The sequence below is a fragment of the Carassius carassius genome, chromosome 44, assembly GCF_963082965.1.
Source record: "Carassius carassius chromosome 44, fCarCar2.1, whole genome shotgun sequence".
NCBI lineage: Eukaryota > Metazoa > Chordata > Actinopteri > Cypriniformes > Cyprinidae > Carassius > Carassius carassius.
The window spans coordinates 24,241,828-24,259,896 of NC_081798.1; the positions used below are offsets into that span (position 1 = coordinate 24,241,828).

Here is an 18,069-nt window from a genome sequence, read left to right on the forward strand (position 1 = left end):
AACAAATGTACATATGACCGCTTCTTCAGTCACGTGCCTCTGGAAGCAGCGGCTAAACCCCTGTTAGGCTACGGCCATTTTCCCATCTCTACTCTGGGTGTGGCCTGCCTTCCCGTCAGATATGATCAACAATGTGCGCCTGCCACCAAGTTCTGTATTACCCGGAAGGGAGCTAACATTATGGGCCTAGACTTGTTCCTTGCCCTGGGTTTTACTGTGAGTGATGCTAGGGGCCTGCATGTCCTGCAGGTTGCCACCTCCTGGTCTGACCGCTACCCACAACTATTCAACGGCCTGGGCCACATGACTGGATTTGTACACCAGCCCACTGTTGACCTGGCAGTCCGCCCTGTTATCCAGCCCCTACGGCGCATCCCCCTGGCTCTCCGTGACGCGGTGGAGGCCGAGCTGCATCGCCTGGTGGAGGCGGACGTTATAGAGCCCGTCGATGCCTCGCCGTGGGTGTCTAACCTGGTGATAGCCAAGAGAAAAGGGGGCGGACTGCGACTCTGTGTCGACCTCACAGACGTTAACAAAGCCATCATTCCTGATAAGTACCCCCTACCAACGGCGGAGGAGCTCACTAGCCATTTCCACGGCTCCATTGTTTTCAGTAAGATGGACTTACGTAACGGCTACCTGCAGGTTCCTCTAGCACCGGCCAGCATGGACCTTACAGCGTTTGTCACGCACGTGGGGGTTTTCAGATTTAAACGCATGGCATTTGGACTGTCATCAGCCCCGAGCTGTTTTCAGAAGATAATGTCACTCATATTGGCTGGTATCCAGGGTGTCTCCATCTACCTAGATGACGTGGTGGTGCATGCGCCCTCGACCACACTGCATGATGATCGCCTGGAGCAGGTCTTTCAGCGTTTCGAACAGCATGGGGTCACACTGAACTCTGAGAAATGCATGTTCGGTGTTGAGGAGGTCGAGTTCCTGGGTTTCAGGCTCTCAAAAGAGGGCATCGCCCCGATAATGTCACACACTGAGGCCATTCTGTCCCTACCAGACCCGCAGTCGCCATCCCAGCTGTCTTCCTTCCTGGGGATGGCCGCCTACTACCTCAGATTCATGCCACACTACTCTGACTCAACGGCCCCCCTGCGCCGGCTGCTCAGGAAGGATGTTACCTGGGACTGGACCCCGGCCTGCCACGAAGCTGTGCGCATCATCAAACGGCAGCTCACGTCCCCACCCACACTGACCCATTTCAGCTTGACCGCGCCCACCATGGTCACCTGCGACGCCTCCGGGGTGGCGCTAGGCGCTGTGTTCTCCCAGACTCAAGAGGGGGTGGAACGCCCGGTGGCTTTCGCCTCACGGGCACTTACTACAGCTGAGCAGAAGTATTCGGTGGGGGAGAGGGAGGCCCTGGCCTGCCTGTGGGCATGCGAACGCTGGCATGTTTACCTATATGGGAGGCCTTTTACCATCCGCACAGACCACCAAGCGCTGACGGCACTGCTGGCGACTCAAGGCTCGGGGCACAGGCCCATGAGACTGCTAAGGTGGGCTGACAGGCTGAACCAGTATAACTTCAGTCTGGAGTTTATGCCTGGGCGGGCCAACACGGTGGCCGACCTCCTGTCTAGAGCTGTGTCGGTGACGAAAGATGCAGGCGGGGTGACATCAGACACAGAGAGCGATGAAGACTGGGTCCACATCCTGCATGGGCCTCTCAGTTCAGTAGTCACTCTGGCGGAGCTGCAGCAGGCCTCAGCTGCTGACGAGGCCCTCACAACTCTCCGTACCTACGTCCAGGACGGCTGGCCTGCCAAAGTAGATGACAGACTGCTCCCCTATTACCGCTTCCGCAACGAGCTCTCCTGCTGGGGAGCGGTGTGCCTGGCCCGTGGCCACCGTGCGGTCGTTCCTGAAATTCTCAGGCCCAGAGTGCTACACATGGCGCATGAGGGGCACCTGGGGGTGGTTAAGGTGAAGCAGCGCTGCCGTGACACAGTGTGGTGGCCCCACATAGACTCGGATGTTGAGGAGCTGGTACGTAACTGCGCTTGCTGCCTCCTGAGTGGGAAAACTGGTCAGCCTGCCACAGCTCCTCTCACCCCGACCTCTTGGCCGTCCTCACCCTGGGAACATATTCAGATCGACCTCTGTGGAGAACTCCACGGGGCACCGGCTCACGCTCGCTACCTGCTGGTTGTGCACGACCTTCATTCGAAGTGGCCAGAGGTTTTTCAGCTGAGCTCCATCACTGCTCACTCCATCATCGACCGCCTGGACAAACTGTTTGGGCGCTGGGGCCTCCCCAGGGTCATCACAACGGATAACGGGCCCCAATTTGTGTCTGGAGAGTTTATGGAGTTCCTCACGGTACGGTCCATCAAGCACATCAGGACGGCAGTGTATCACCCGGAGAGTAATGGGGGGGTGGAAAGACTGAACAAAACTCTCAAAAATGGAATCAGAGCCTGTCTGGAGGAAGGGAAAACCTTCAGCGATGCACTCAACCAAACTCTCCTGACCATCCGGGCATCCAAGCATTCCACCACGGGAGTGTCACCTGCATTGCTCATGATTGGGCGTGAACTAAAGCAACAACTGGACTGCTTGAGAGCTGAGCCAGCTCCTGCTCGTGGGAGCCCAGGGCTCCAGGAAGCCAGAGCTCAGGTAAAAGGTTCACAGGCTCGGATGAAAGAGAGGTTTGATGCCACGCACAGAGTGCAGATCCCCTCACTTTCTCCAGGGGTTTGGGTCAGGATCAAACACCTCCACCGCCAAAATAAGCTACAGTCATACTGGTCAGAACCCCTGAGGGTGACTAAGAAGTTGGGGCCGGCCACTTATAGACTGGAGAATGGGACTCGTTGGCACTCGAACCGCCTGCACAGAGTCGCAGCTCCCTCAGCACCTGCATCACCTCTGTCCACAGCAGCGGCTCTGGGTTGGCAGCCTAGGCCAAGAGCTAACCGGTTGGGGGGTAATCCACCAGCATTGCCTGACGCCTTTTCACGGCCAGCACGCCCTCAGAGAATGAGGGTCCCGCCTGTCTGGCATGGGGACTATGTGACAGGGTGATAGTGAGTGACACTGGGGAATGTGGGTTAAAAGTTATGTTACAGTTTCCAGGGGGGTGGGGGGAAAATGTTATGTCTGAAAATGTTCAGCATTGGGTCCCGTTGGACTATGTTTGGTTATGCACTGCGAGTGACAGGTTACTGTGCCTTTAAAGGTTATGGCATGGATTTACGGCAAAGGTCGTAGAATGTAAGTTTCACGTCAGTTGATAAACGGCAACATAAACAAAGCTACACGGTGTGATTATTGAGTCCTTCGCAAACACAACAGGGACTCCACTCCAAAATGAAAAATTGTGTCATTAATCACTTCCCCCATGTCGTTGCAAACCCATAAAAGCTTTGTTTGTCTTCGGAACACAGTTTAATCTGAGTTTTTGTACGTGAAGAAAACAAAAAAGTAACAACTTTATTCAACAATTTGTCTCCTCTGTGTCTCTCCACATCACCGTAGTGCCATTTTGGAGAATATGAACTGAACTCAGACAGCGTACGCTCTTCTGTCTCAGCCGCGCCACAAGTATATGTTTTCTACTTGTATTTATGCTTTAATTTGAACGAAAACAGCGCATCCGTGTGGCGCAGCTGACACAGAAGAGCCTAAGAGGCATTTTCATCTGTGTCCACCCTAGAGCTCTCTTTCACGTTTTTAGGCTCACTTATTGCATTGGACCACAGTCAAATACACAAGTCAAAAATACCTATTCATGTATTTATGATACATAACATCACCAAATGTGCAGAGCATTTCATAAATATTTAACAAATACTGTATAAAAAGCTGCTTTGACACAATCTGTATTGTTAAAAGTGCTATATATATATATATATATATATATATATATATATATATATATATATATATATATATATATATATATATTTATATTTATATTTATATATATACACACACACACACACACACACACAAAGAGAAAGCTAAAGCAGACAGAAACACAACCCTCTTCCTAACACTTTATCCTCCTAAATTACAGGTAATTTCATGTTCAGCTCCACCCCTCTACATCTGTTAATCTTCTGCCCCATCTGCTAATTCTAATTTCACCTATCACACTTACTCAAGGGAGCACTCAAAGCTGTCGCCCTCCGACCTCAGGCAGGTTCAGATGGAGGTCAGGCACAGAGAAGTGTGACTGTGTGTGTTGATTATCCCTCAGTTGGTGCTGCCATGGCAACAGAGTCAGTCAAAACGGAGAACGGGAAATTGTGTTGAATGTTACACTCCCAAAAGCCATTGAGTTTTGCTCTTCACCCTCCCCTGTTCCTCTCCCATTGTCCTTCTCTATTACTCAGACAGCCAGGGAAATTAAAAACACACATTAGCGAGCACTGATTAGTTAGCATGAAATTCTTAAAATAATTGTCATGAGGAAATGTTGATAATAAGAGAGAGTGAGAGTCAAAACTGTACCCACTCTCAAACTTTCTCCACTTTCAAACAATAAGGAGACGAGATTTCTGAAATGAAAATAGTGCAATCCGTTGTTGGCAGGCAGCATAAACAAATCATTGGTTTATATAATTTATAACATGTCATTTTACAGTAGAGTAAAAATAACTGAAAACTATTAGTAATTGACAAAAAAATACTAAATTCAGAAGATCGGTATTTTTTGAATAATGAAATACAAAAATATAAATTTGTAATAAATATTCAAGACAGAATATCGAACGTATTTTAACTAATATTCTGTCAACATTATATAATGTAATGTGTCATATAATATAATATAATATAATGTGTAAAGATATTACAGTGTTATTAAATTTGTAAACATTTGTGCAGAGCACATTAAAGGTACATTATCCATGAAGGGCACACACTTAAAATTGAAGTCTGCATGTTGTCATTTAAGTAATAAAGAAAGGGATAGTTTAGCCAGAAATGAGTGACATTTACTCATTCTTGTATATTACCATACCAAACCTGAATGAATTTCCTTCTACTGTGAAACACAACAGAATATAATTTGATAACATGTCTTTGAACGAAAGTGAAAGTTAGTTGAGTATAGTGAATTAGAGGCAATAATATTAATTTGTGTAAAATAATTGAATATAAAATTAATTGTGACATTTGCTCAGTATAACTTATTCTGACGGGCAATATAGTGCTAATTATGAAATGCAACAGAAATTGAAGGTTTTTTTCTCTCAAAATAGCTCATGGTGCAAGATGTTAAAAATAGTATGGATTCCATCACTTCCCATGTGTAAACATGGCTGTTGCATCACATCTTGAATATGAACTTGTTTTGCTTTTTCTGACAATATAGGCCTGATCTGTTTGGCATTTGTCTGTGTCTTATTCTTAGAGATGTGCATGTTGCAGGAAAACCTTCATTGGAGACTGGAGGACTGCAGCTCAGTTCCACTGCCACGCTGCAAGCCTCGGTCTCTCTGTCTCTGTCTTTCTGTTTCGCCTCTTACAGCAGTTGAGTTAATGAGTGAGTAACCTTCCTCTCAATCTGCTTGCAGTGATTTGTGGCTGCTGTTGAGAATTGTTTTGGCTTTTAACATTGATTTATTGACCTCCTAAGGCAAGAAGCGTATTAATAAATCTGCAATTATTAAATGGGGGAAGAAAGTGGAGGCATTTATATATGATGCAGGGAAATGTGAATAATTACAGGATTACAGAAAATAAGGTGAATGCAAATGTATGGCAAATAATAGAGCATCCTGGATTACACACTTATTAGACTGCACAGAATAACAGCAAAACGCAAATATTACAGTCAAAACTGAAAGCAAATAATACTAAAATAAATAATATAATTTAAAAGTAACTTGTATATATATATATATATATATATATATATATATATATATATATATATATATATATATATACATATACATATATATATACATATATATATATATATATATATATATATACATATACATATATATATACATATGTATATATATATATATATATATACATATATATATATATATACATATGTATATATATATATATATATATATATATATATATATATATATATATATACATATACATATATATATACATATACATATATATATACATATACATATATATATATATATATATATATATATATACATATACATATATATATACATATACATATATATATATATATATATATATATATATATATATATATATATATATATATATATACATATACATATATATATACATATGTATATATATATATATATATATATACATATATATATATATATACATATGTATATATATATATATATATATATATATATATATATATATACATATACATATATATATACATATATATATATATATATATATATATATATATATATATATACATATACATATATATATACATATATATATATATATACATATACATATATATATACATATATATATATATATATATATATATATATATATATATATATATATATATATATATATACATATACATATATATATACATATATATATATATACATATACATATATATATACATATATATATATATATATATATATATATACATATATATATATATACATATACATATATATATACATATATATATATATATATATATATATATATATATATATATATAAATCTGCTGGCTAAAACAAGAGGTTACACATTAGATAATTCTTTAATACTGCAACTGCTGGCGGTAATGCACCATGAAGCTGTTTGCCAACCCATAATCAAAGCTCAGAAGAAGAAGCTCCCAGTATGCAACGCGGTCCGGTCGCTCTTCTGTTGCCGGAAACGCCTCTGGAACAATGCAATCACACCCCGATGTTCAGAGGTAAACCACAAATACGTTTTAAAATACAATCTTACGAACGCAGGTGATAAAATTGCTTTACTATGTTGGATTTTCTCTTAACGTAGTGAGTCGTGTATTGCTAAGAGTTATTGAGAAGCTGTTAAAATGGCATGGAAAGACGTTTCATACAAGAGTAAATTCCTTGATGTGTTTTTGTTTGTTCTTTATCATTTACTCACAGTAAACTCATATCGCGCCGTTAAAATGAGCTTAAATACTGAACTTGAACAGCAGTATTACTGCAGCGCGTGACGTCTGTGTGTGTTATGCGCGCGGAGCAGAAGCAGCACAGACTCAGTGCTTCACACAGGACACGTTTGCAGTCCACTACTGATCCACGCCTGTTTAGAAAACAAACACAACATTTGTCAATTATTTTGATTTCAAATCATGTAAAGAAAAAAAAGAAAAGAAAAAAAAACCTTTTCAGCATTGTGATACTGTTTTATCACAGTACAGTAACAATCTTTCATAGACATAAGTTTAAACTCAAGAAATATAAACAACGTATTTTTCATTCATTGACTTCTAGGTTTGTATAACTTGCTCAAGCAAGCGGCAACATATTTAAACATAAGCAATCCCACGTGTCTTTCTGGCTGGGATTAAAACAAGAAAAAGTGTACTTTCATATAAACAAGGCAACATAATATCTGCACTTTCACGGAGGCAGAAAAACAAAGTTCTTTAAGACCCGTGAGATTGCTTGTAATAAAGATTTAAATCCAAAACTTTCTGTCGGGGGTGAGTTTTAATTTTAAATGTTTGTGATAGCCTAACAAGAAAATCAAATCAATGCAGGCTTGGTTAGCAGAAGAAACTTCTTTAAAAACATAAAAAAATTACGACTGGTAATGTATATTGCGAAGTAGTGTAATAACTGTAGTACAGACACATTCCAGTGCAGCCTCATTCCCTTTCTCATAATAAAACTGCATTTAAGGTTTATTTTTTAAGGTGTATATAAAAAATTTCCCACCTAATAAAGAATAATTGTAACAAGCATACATGACTATATTAAAACAAATAAGTTTGTTTTTGCAATTGCTAAGTTGTTTACATTTTTTAAGTGATTTATGGAAACTGTTTCATTTGTAGGTTGGAAAATGGAGATGTGTCTCAGAGAGACCATTTACTGAGAGAAGATCTCACCGGTCTTCCTGACCTGGGTGCTGACCAACTGTTTAATGGCTCTACAGTTGCTTCAAGGTTCCTGCGGGCTGAACTGGAACTGAACGCACGGTTGCGGACGCTTTCCTTTGGAAAACCAGTGCAATACACGTACAACCCGCTTGAGTACGCCTGGGACACACATCGATGTTATGTGGAGAAATACTGTCAGGAAGGGCAGAGCGTACTCTTCCTAGGCATGAACCCAGGGCCTTTTGGCATGGCACAAACAGGGGTCAGAAGATTTTCTTTCTTTTTATGTTTTCACAGTATTATTTTTTGTTGTAATGATATTATGTGAGAATAAATTCAGTAAAGAACAGGGTTTCAGTTGATCTTTCCACAAATCAAGGCATTAACAGTGTCTTGAAATTGACTAGAATGTCTTAAATCCACAAATTCATAGCATTAAATGTTGCTTGCACAACAACAACAATAATAATAATCATAATAATAATATCTTCCTGTTTGTTTTTGTCTTGTTTTCCCGAAATAAATTATGGAAACTTCCTTAAATCAGAATACATTTACACTGAACAAAATTATCAATGCAAGACTTCTGTTTTTGCCCCCATTTTTCTGTGGCACTGTGCCTTGTGATAAAACTGCACTTTTTAGAGTGGCATTTTATTGTGTCCAGCCTAAGGCACACCTGTGCAATAATCATGCTGTCTAATCAGCATCTTGATATGTCACACCTGTGAGGTGGATGGATTATCTCGGCAAAGGAGAAGTGAAAAAAAAAAAAGTCTTAGATCTTTGAGTTCAGCTCATGAAAAATGGGGGCAAAAACAAAAGGGTTGCGTTTATCATTTTTGTTCAGTGTGGTTCAGATGCAAAATGAAGATATATGTTTGATTTAATAAATTTAAATTTAAGTGTTTATGCTTAAAACAAGTACAAATATCTGTCAGTGGTGTATGAAAACTTTATTTCCTTTTAAATTAAGTTGATTTTTTGAGCCCATTGGCAGATATTTATTTTAGTTTTAATCATAAATTCACTTCAGTTACTCAAAAAACAGTGCAAGTAAAAGTACCTCAAATTAACCTTTGAGCTGGATAACATCAGAATCAGAATCAGAAAGAGCTTTATTGCCAAGTATGCTTGCGCATACAAGGAATTTGTTTTAGTGACATAAGCTTCCAGTAAACAGAGACAACAACACACAGACAAAAAAAAAAAAAAATTTACAGGAGAATTACAAATTTGCAAATAAATAGGTGTATAAACAATTGTGCTATAAATGATAATGGAATAGGATTGAGTGAGATGCAGGAATGTTCTAGGATGGAGGGGTAACAAATAAATATAAGGATATTGCACATTTTTGCATAAGCATAAGTTTAAGTGGGAAACATTTAACTGTTCATGAGGTAGATTGCCTGGGGGAAGAAACTATTCTTGTGCCTTGCTGTTCTTGTATTTGCGGCTCTGAGGCGCCAGCCAGATGGCAAAAGTTCAAAGATGGGGTGACTTGGATGTGAGGGATCCAGAGTGATTTTCTGAGTCCTTTTCCTCACTCTGGATGTGTACAGTTCTTGGAGGGTGGGCAGGGGAGCACCAATAATCCTTTCAGCAGTCCGAACAGTTCTCTGTAGTCTTCTGATGTCTGATTTTGTTGCTGAACCAAACCAGACAGTTATTGAAGTGCACAGGACAGACTCAATGACGGCTGAGTAGAACTGTTTCAGCAGCTCCTGTGGCAGGTTTAACTTCCTCAGCTGGCGAAGGAAGTACAACCTTTGTTGGGCTTTTTTCACAATGGAGCCAATGTGATTGTCCCACTTCAGGTCCTGAGAGATGGTGGTTCCCAGGAATCTGAATGACTCCACTGCAGCCACAGTGCTGTTCATGATGGTGAGTGGGGAAAGTGCAGGGGGGTTTCTCCTAAAGTCCACGATCATCTCCACTGTTTTGAGCGTGTTCAGCTCCAGGTTGTTAAGACTGCACCAGACAGCCAGCTGCTCAACCTCCTGTCTGTAAGCAGACTCGTCACCGTCCTGGATGAGGCCAATGACTGTAGTGTCGTCTGCAAACTTCAGGAGCTTGACAGAGGGGTCTTTAGAGGTGCAGTCGTTGGTGTACAGGGAGAAGAGCAGAGGGGAGAGAACACATCCCTGAGGGGCACCAGTGTTGGTGGAGCAGCTGTTTGACATGAATTTCCCCAGTCTCACTAACTGTTGCCTATCTGTCAGAAAGCTGGTGATCCACTGACAGATAGAGCTAGGAACAGAGAGCTGGGTCAGTTTGGTCTGGAGGGTTGTTGGGATGATGGTGTTGAAAGCCGAACTAAAGTCCACAAACAGGATCCTCGCATAAGTCCCTGTTTTGTCCAGATGTTGCAGGATGAAGTGCAATGCCATGTTGATTGCATCATCCACGGACCTGTTTGCTCGGTACGCAAACTGCAGGGGGTCCAGTAAGGGTCCAGTGATGTCCTTCAGATAAGCCAGAACCAGTTTTTCAAACGACTTCATGACGACAGACGTTAGAGCCACAGGTCTGTAGTCGTTAAGTCCTGTTATCTTGGGTTTCTTTGGAATGGGGATTATGGTGGAGCGTTTGAAGCAGGAAGGCACTTCACACAACTCCAGAGATCTGTTGAAGATCTGTGAAAAGATGGGGGCCAGCTGGTCAGCACAGATTTTCAGACAGGCTGGTGTAACGCCATCTGGGCCTGGTGCTTTTCTTCTTTTGTTTTTCTTGAAGACCTGGCGCACATCATCTTCACAGATTTGAAGAGCAGGAGGTACGGAGAGGGGGATTGCAGGAGGTGTTAATGGTTGTGTAGGGCAGAGGTGGAAAGTAACGAATTACATTTACTCACGTTACTATAATTGAGTAGCTTTTTTGTGTACTAATACTTTTTAAAGTAATTTTTAAAATCTGTAATTTTACTTTTACTTAAGTATATTTTGTTTAAAGTGTTGTACTTCGCTATATTTTAAAACACATTAATTACTGAGTAAAAAAAAAAAAAAAAAAATCGCTCCCTGGAAACTACGGCAGTAAATAATGGGCAGGAGGGCAAACTGGCGCTAAAATCACAAGAAAGATACAGACGGTCAAAACAGGCGTTAGTGGTGCAGACACCGCTGAAAACGAAACTCTGTCATATTCTGAAGTTGAACTCGAAGGGAATGAAGTGAACCCCTGGCCATATGTATGCTCTATTATGCAGTGTAAGCTGTACTTGCCTAGGAAGACCAAACTAGCAGCTTATAAAATCTCGACAAGACATCAACCCTTCGCAAGAATGTAGAGGTAAGCTAAGTAATTGCATCGTTGCATTGGTGGTTAAAATGAAGCTTTGACATTTTAGCAAGAGGTTTTGCACAAATTAGCCAAAAAGACAGTGGTGAGGAGTGTGCTATATATATCATCTGCGATAATATCATGTTTTTTGTTTTAATGATGTGCGCGCGCATTTATAGTGCGTTCTTTCACTGTGTGATTCAGTCTCCTAAAATGCATTTAGAATGATCACAAAATGTAAGATATAGGGGAAGAAAATTTACATATTTATATAATTTCATATATTAAATCAAAATCACACAAAGAATGCCGTCTTTTCCACCAAAAATCATCATGAATATATACATACGTATATATATAACAGTTCAGTAAACAAGTTAATTAAGAGACTTGCGTTCAGACACCATATTGCCTTTTTTTAGCTCTATTTCTACAACAGAAAATAATTCCAAACACAGCCACCAAAGCACAGTTTTGCGTCTCTGAGCAACGTGACAGTGTTTCGTTTCTGGATGAATCAACCGTTTAAATGATTCGGTTCAATCGCAATGACTCACTTATTAACAGTGACTTGCTGACACATACTGGCCATTTTAATTTCACATTTAAAGTATCTTTTGATTTTTTTTTTAAATAATTAATTTCTTATCATTTCAAATGATTATTCAACATTTTATGTCTTGTATATCAAAACATTATTCATGCATTTGTAACTGCAGGTTAAATGCATTCTTGTCCTGCACTAAACAGTGTAATACATCTAAATGCCACTTCCAATGAATCTTCTGCATTTCCTCTGCATTAAAAGATGAGTTTGTTGATACTGATTTGCCTGGTAACAGCCCAAATGTTTTATTATTCTAAATAACTGATTCATTTAATTAAAAACAACTAGTTTGAGATTAATAGACCTATCCCAGGGGTGTCAAACTCAGTTCCTGGAGGGCCATAGCCCTGCAGAGTTTAGTTCTAACCCTGCTCCAGCAAACATATCATGTAGTTTTCAAATAAACCTAAATGATTAGATTAGCTGGATCAGGTGTGTTTAATTAGGGTTAAATCTAAACTGTGCAGGACTGTGGCCCTCCAGGAACTGAGTTTGACACCCTTGGCCTGTCCCATTTTTGACTCCTTCCCACTGTTAAAATGTAACTAAGTAATTTTTACTCTGAGTAAATTTTAAATGAGCTACTTTTTACTTTTACCTGAGTTGATTTTTAGACTGGTACTTTTACTTGTACTTAAGTAAAATGCCATTAATGTAATTGTACTTTTACTTGAGTAGAATATTTTTGTACTCTTTCCACCTCTGGTGTAGGGAGATGGTCAGAATGGGTGTTGGGGGTTTCAAATCTACAATAAAACTCATTCAGGTCGTTAGCAAGTCGTTGATTAGCCTCAGTGCAAGGGGATGGTGTCTTGTAGTTTGTGATGGCTCTCAGTCCTCTCCAAACTGAAGTAGAGTCGTTGGAAGTAAACTGGTCTTCCAACTTTTTAGCGTAGGTCTTTTTAGCCGCTCTAATCTCTTTGTTCAGTGTGTTCCTGGCCTGATTGTACAAGACCCTGTCCCCATTTCTGTAGGCATCCTCTTTGGCCTGACGAAGGTGTCTGAGTTTTACTGTAAACCATGGCTTATCATTGTTGAATGTTAAATAAGTCCTGGTAGGAATGCATATATCCTCACAGAAACTAATATAGGATGTTACAGTCTCTGTGAGTTTGTCCAGATCAGTGGTAGCAGCTTCAAAAACGCTCCAGTCTGTGATGTCAAAACAAGATTGTAAATCCTGCTCTGTTTCGCTGGTCCATCTCTTCACAGTCTTTACTACAGGTTTAGCAGATTTAAGTTTCTGCTTGTAGGTCGGTATAAGATGAAGCAGACAGTGATCAGAATGTCCCAAAGCTGCTCGTGGAACAGAGTGATATGCATCCTTTATTGTGGTGTAACAGTGATCCAGTATATTACTGTCTCTGGTGGGACAGGTAACATGCTGTCTGTATTTTGGCAGTTCACAGGAGAGATTGGCTTTATTAAAGTCCCCAAGAATGATTAAAACAGAGTCCGGGTGTTGTTGTTCTGTGTCTGTGATCTGATCAGCGAGTTTCTGTAAAGCTGAGCTCACGTGCGCTTGAGGTGGAATGTAAACACTAACCAGAATGAACGAGTGAAACTCCCGCGGCGAAAAGAACGGCTTGCAGTTGACAAACTGCATTTCTAGATCAGGACAGCACATCTTCTTTAACACAGTTACATCTGTACACCACCGTTCATTGATGTAAAAGCATGTCCTGCCGCCGCGCGATTTCCCCGTTGATTCTGCGTCGCGATCCGCTCTAAACAGCTGAAAGCCCAAAACACTTCAGTGTGATCAGAAGTTACAGTACACATTATTTCAATATTCTAGTGTTTGGGAGCAAAAGGTTTTTTTTTTTTTTTTTTTTTGTGAACTGATAAAAAAATGCAATGGAGATCTGTCTTGTTTATATAACTCATTGTGTGCTCCTTAGACATTTACATTTTGAGAACATATTGACATGGTGTTCTTTCATTTTTCTTTACTCGAACTTAAAAGTTTTGTCCTAATTGTTTAGAGATTCAGACTCATAATCCAAAAGTTGTGGGTTCGAGTCTTGGACCGGCAGGAATTGTAGCTGGGGGGAGTGAATGTACGGCGCTCTATTCACCCTCAATACCACGATTGAGGTGCCCTTGAGCAAGGCACTGAACCCCCAACTGCTCCCCGGGCGCTGCAGCATAAATGCTCCGGCACTTTTACCTTCACGTTTTAACTTAAAACAAAGTTATTTTTAATTCTTACATTTACCTTCATAAAGCCTGAAAAAACCCTGAAAAAGATGATGATAATGAAAATAAACAAATTTATAGTTACATACACTTAAAGGGGAAAATTTACCCCAATTTACCCTCATTATAAAGTCACTATTTGCTCACTTTTATGTTTTTCCAAGCTTATGTCTTTTTTTTTTTTTTTGGTACTGGGTTTGAATGTTTTTTTTTTCAACACCAGTGTTATTCTCTATATATTTTTTGTGCTCCACAGAAATGTTTTAAAAATGATGAGCGTAAATGATGACAATTTTTTCATTTTAGATAAGCTATACCTTTAAGTATTTGCTGAAAAACAAAAATAACATAAAAAGAAACAGAACAAACTGAGACAGACTAAATCAAGAAGAACTGTGGCGATGTCTCCAAGATGCTTTAAGAAACCTGCAAAACTACAGTACTGTTCAAATTTTAGGCCCTTGTTTAAAAATTCTGTAAAATGAGATTGTTGTCAAAAATAATGTCATAAATTGATTTTCTTTATCAATTAACTTCTATTACCTAAATCAAATCAATATTTGGTGTGACCAGGCTTTGTGTTTAAAGCAACTTTTGCCCTTGGTGCACTTGCGCAGAGTTTCTCAAGGAGCTTTGCATCTGGGAGACTTCTCCACAGTTCTTCTGGATTGATTCTGTCTCAGTTTGTTCTGTTCCTTCACGTCATTCCAGACAGACTGATGGTGATCAGATCACATCTCTGTGTGGACCACTGGCTGTTGTCAGACAAAAGTTGCAGTGGATTATTACAATTAATGGCAAAATTATTTTTTGGAAATGTAATGATATTTGATGATAGTTAAATTATATTTCCTACTGACACACTGCAGCAAAACAGAGAAATAACTGACTTAAAACCATATTTAGCTGCTGAAAATATTAGTGTTGTAATAATTTTGGCCACCACTGTATATGCCCAATTATTGGCACGCTTAAAAGGGTTTGAGAGGAGCTTGTTCATCTAATTTTGTGAAATGTCACAATGTAAGCAAGTATTTCTTTTAAATCATGGCTTATTTAATTAAGTAGTCTGGGTTTGAATCTCAAGCTTGATTCTTCTATCTTTAACCAAATGTTGCCACGTTTTGCCCTGTTGAAAATGTTAAAGTCTCAGACAGACAGTCACTCCTCCTGATTTTTTTTTTAGTAAGTTGCAGTCTACAGCAACAACTGAGAAGAAAGTCCTAGCATGTGGATTGTTAATTGTATAAAAGAATATAAAAAAGGCACACAAGTCACTTATTACTAGCAACATCCGCATTTGTGAGTTCTAAAAATGATCAGTTTCTGTAGTTGGGTCATTCTTTAATTGCGGTGGCAAGTGGTGTCCCTCTACTTTACTACAGTTGAAATAAACTTTAAATACCAATCAATTATAAAAATGTTTACATGTTTATATTCTATAGGGTTAACACAATTTGTGCACTATTAACAGTTAACTTTTATTTTTAAAATACATATTTAATTGAGTTTGGGAGATCGCATTTGTAACAAAATATGCATGTTCCTGCCATACCTTAGAGCGGCATCATGGAATGTAATTGCAACAATATAACATTTTTAACACAGATAAAGTGGTTATAATGTGAATAAAGATTTTATTTAACATGTAAAATTTTATTAAATTGTTAAAAAAAATACATATTTTGTTATATTTAAGAAAAATGTTGTGTCCCCCAAATTCATGTCTGTGGTGTTACCACAATGGATTTTGCCCTTTTAAGAAAAGGGGGAAATCTATTTAGACCACTTCCTGTGTGTAAAGGTCACTGCAGGTGCTGATTGATCTGAGGGGTGCATCGGGAGTACATTCTTTCTTATTAATTTTCTTAAAGTTAGCTAAATGTCTTGACAATATCATGTGTCGCACTTTATAAGTGCCTGTGGTGTTATGTTAATAACTTGCAGATTTTTACATATTTTAATCAAATTTTGATAAATACATACTTATTCATAGTTCCAAAATGTCTCCTGATCTTGAAAACATCATGATGGCAGCCTCCATTTTAGAAAAGGCTGGATTTAGGGTGATTTGTCTGTGGTGTTACTGTCTTTTCTGGTAACACCACAGAGCCTATAGTAACTTGCGATATAAAGTCTGTGGTGTTATAATTACGTCGGTGGTGTTACTTCAAAATGACATAGACATAAGTGGCTGTGTCACCAGTGTTTGATTGAAATTATTTAAAAATCAAAACGTTCTTAAAATTTAATTTTAATTGATATATCATATTAAACTAATTTGAAATGCATAGCAATATATTTTATTAGAAAAAAAGCAAACAAGGGTTTTTTACAAATTCTGCCTCTCATTTGCCACCCCAACTGAAGAATGACCCAGTTGTCACTGTTGTCAAGATACTGGCACTGTTCATATGAGATTTCATAATTTCTCACAGTTTAAATAGTGATGGAAATGTAGAAGAACATTTTAAAAAAGCAAAAAAAAAAAATCAACTACATCTTTTACTTCCTCAATATCAAGGTACCGTTTGGCGAGGTGAAGGCTGTTCGCGGTTGGCTGAAAATCACTGGAGCGGTCGGCCGTCCAGCAGAGGAACATCCTAAGCGACGTATCACAGGCCTCGACTGCACTCAGAGTGAAGTGAGCGGAGCCCGTTTCTGGGGCTTTTTCCAAGAGCTCTGCGGTGAAACTCACAACTTCTTCCGCCACTGTTTTGTGCACAACTTGTGTCCTCTCATCTTCATGAGTGAGTCTGGCAAGAACCTAACTCCACCTGAGCTCCCGGCCGCGGATCGAGATGCCCTTTTGTCCTGCTGTGACAGTGCTCTTTGTCAGGTCGTCACTGCACTGGGAGTCTCCCTGGTGATCGGAGTGGGCAAGCTAGCTGAGCAGCGCGCTCGACGGGCTCTGGCAGAAGCAGGCATCACTGTGAGAGTGGAGGGTATCATGCATCCGTCCCCTAGAAACCCACTGGCTAATAAAGGATGGGCTAACATAGTCAGAGGCAAACTAGATAATCTGGGGGTGTTAAGTTTGCTTACCAGTTGATGATGAGGATGATGATGACAGCTACTACATCTGCATTTTAAAATTTACTCATTCATTCTTTTGAACCTTACTGATGACATTATCAGTGGCTTAATGAGACATTTGTGGAAGTAAAACGTCATGTTTAAGATAACAGATGTTATGAAAATTAATGGAGTACTTTATCGCACATTTATTATTATTATTATTTTTTTTATTCATCTCTCTGTGTGTGTGTATACACTGAACTTTAGATGGCCATTTTAAGCTCTTTTCTATGTTATGATGTAAAGGTGCATGCATATGTGGGATTGTTTTTCTTTTTCTTTAACCATATAAGTAGATAGATAGATAGATAGATAGATAGATAGATAGATAGATAGATAGATAGATAGATAGATAGATAGATAGATAGATAGATAGATAGATAGAGATGTTTGTCTGGATTTTTTAGATTACATTTGTGCAGCTAAGAAAAAACAAATACTGTAGATATTACTTTATGTTAGTCTTTAATTATAACACACTAACTTAGCAACTTAGCCATAATGAGTTCAAGAGGTTGTTATACATTGAATTCAATCTCATTTTTGCCCTTGGATTGTGGATTGCCTTTTTTTTTTATTATGTGTTTAACCCAAATGTTGAGTTGAATGTACAGTAAAGGTGATGGTAATAAATTGTATCTCATGTTCAGCACTATCCTTTCATTTTGTGTTCATCCGTAAACCAAAGTGTTTTGTATTCAAAAGAAAACAAACAAGTTCAACAAATCTAATGTGAATTGAGAAGAAGCTTTCTTTTTCTTTTTCTTCTTTTTTTCAATAGTACAAAATGACAGTTAAAGGCAGTTCATCATTGAATTCAGTGATGTCATCTCTGTTCAGTTTAAATAGTAT

The 18,069-nt window shown here is 39.1% G+C and overlaps 1 protein-coding gene across 3 annotated transcripts; it reads left to right on the forward strand.

The window, feature by feature from the left end:
* The first annotated feature begins 6,749 nt into the window (after positions 1 to 6,749).
* On the forward strand, positions 6,750 to 17,869 carry smug1 (single-strand-selective monofunctional uracil-DNA glycosylase 1). 3 transcript variants are annotated; one of them, XR_009427422.1, is made up of 4 exons: positions 6,750 to 6,884; positions 8,004 to 8,310; positions 16,664 to 17,509; positions 17,570 to 17,869. XR_009427422.1 is itself a non-coding variant. In XM_059538001.1 (3 exons), the coding sequence occupies exons 1-3, from the start codon at positions 6,859 to 6,861 to the stop codon at positions 17,189 to 17,191; spliced, it is 861 nt and encodes a 286-aa protein (XP_059393984.1). In that variant the 5' UTR covers positions 6,750 to 6,858; the 3' UTR covers positions 17,192 to 17,638. The 3 variants fall into 3 exon arrangements, 1 of the variants encoding a protein (XP_059393984.1); XR_009427421.1 differs by having other exon boundaries at positions 17,574 to 17,869; XM_059538001.1 differs by having other exon boundaries at positions 16,664 to 17,638.
* The last annotated feature ends 200 nt before the right edge of the window (positions 17,870 to 18,069 follow it).

What these genes read in the sequence shown, in the direction of transcription:
- smug1 (XM_059538001.1), top strand. Translation starts at nt 6,859, where the DNA reads ATGCAATCACACCCCGATGTTCAGAG. An exon ending in TCACACCCCGATGTTCAGAG is followed by an intron (nt 6,885 to 8,003) that starts GTAAACCACAAA and finishes TTTCATTTGTAG; the next exon opens with GTTGGAAAATGGAGATGTGT. An exon ending in TTGGCATGGCACAAACAGGG is followed by an intron (nt 8,311 to 16,663) that starts GTCAGAAGATTT and finishes CTCAATATCAAG; the next exon opens with GTACCGTTTGGCGAGGTGAA.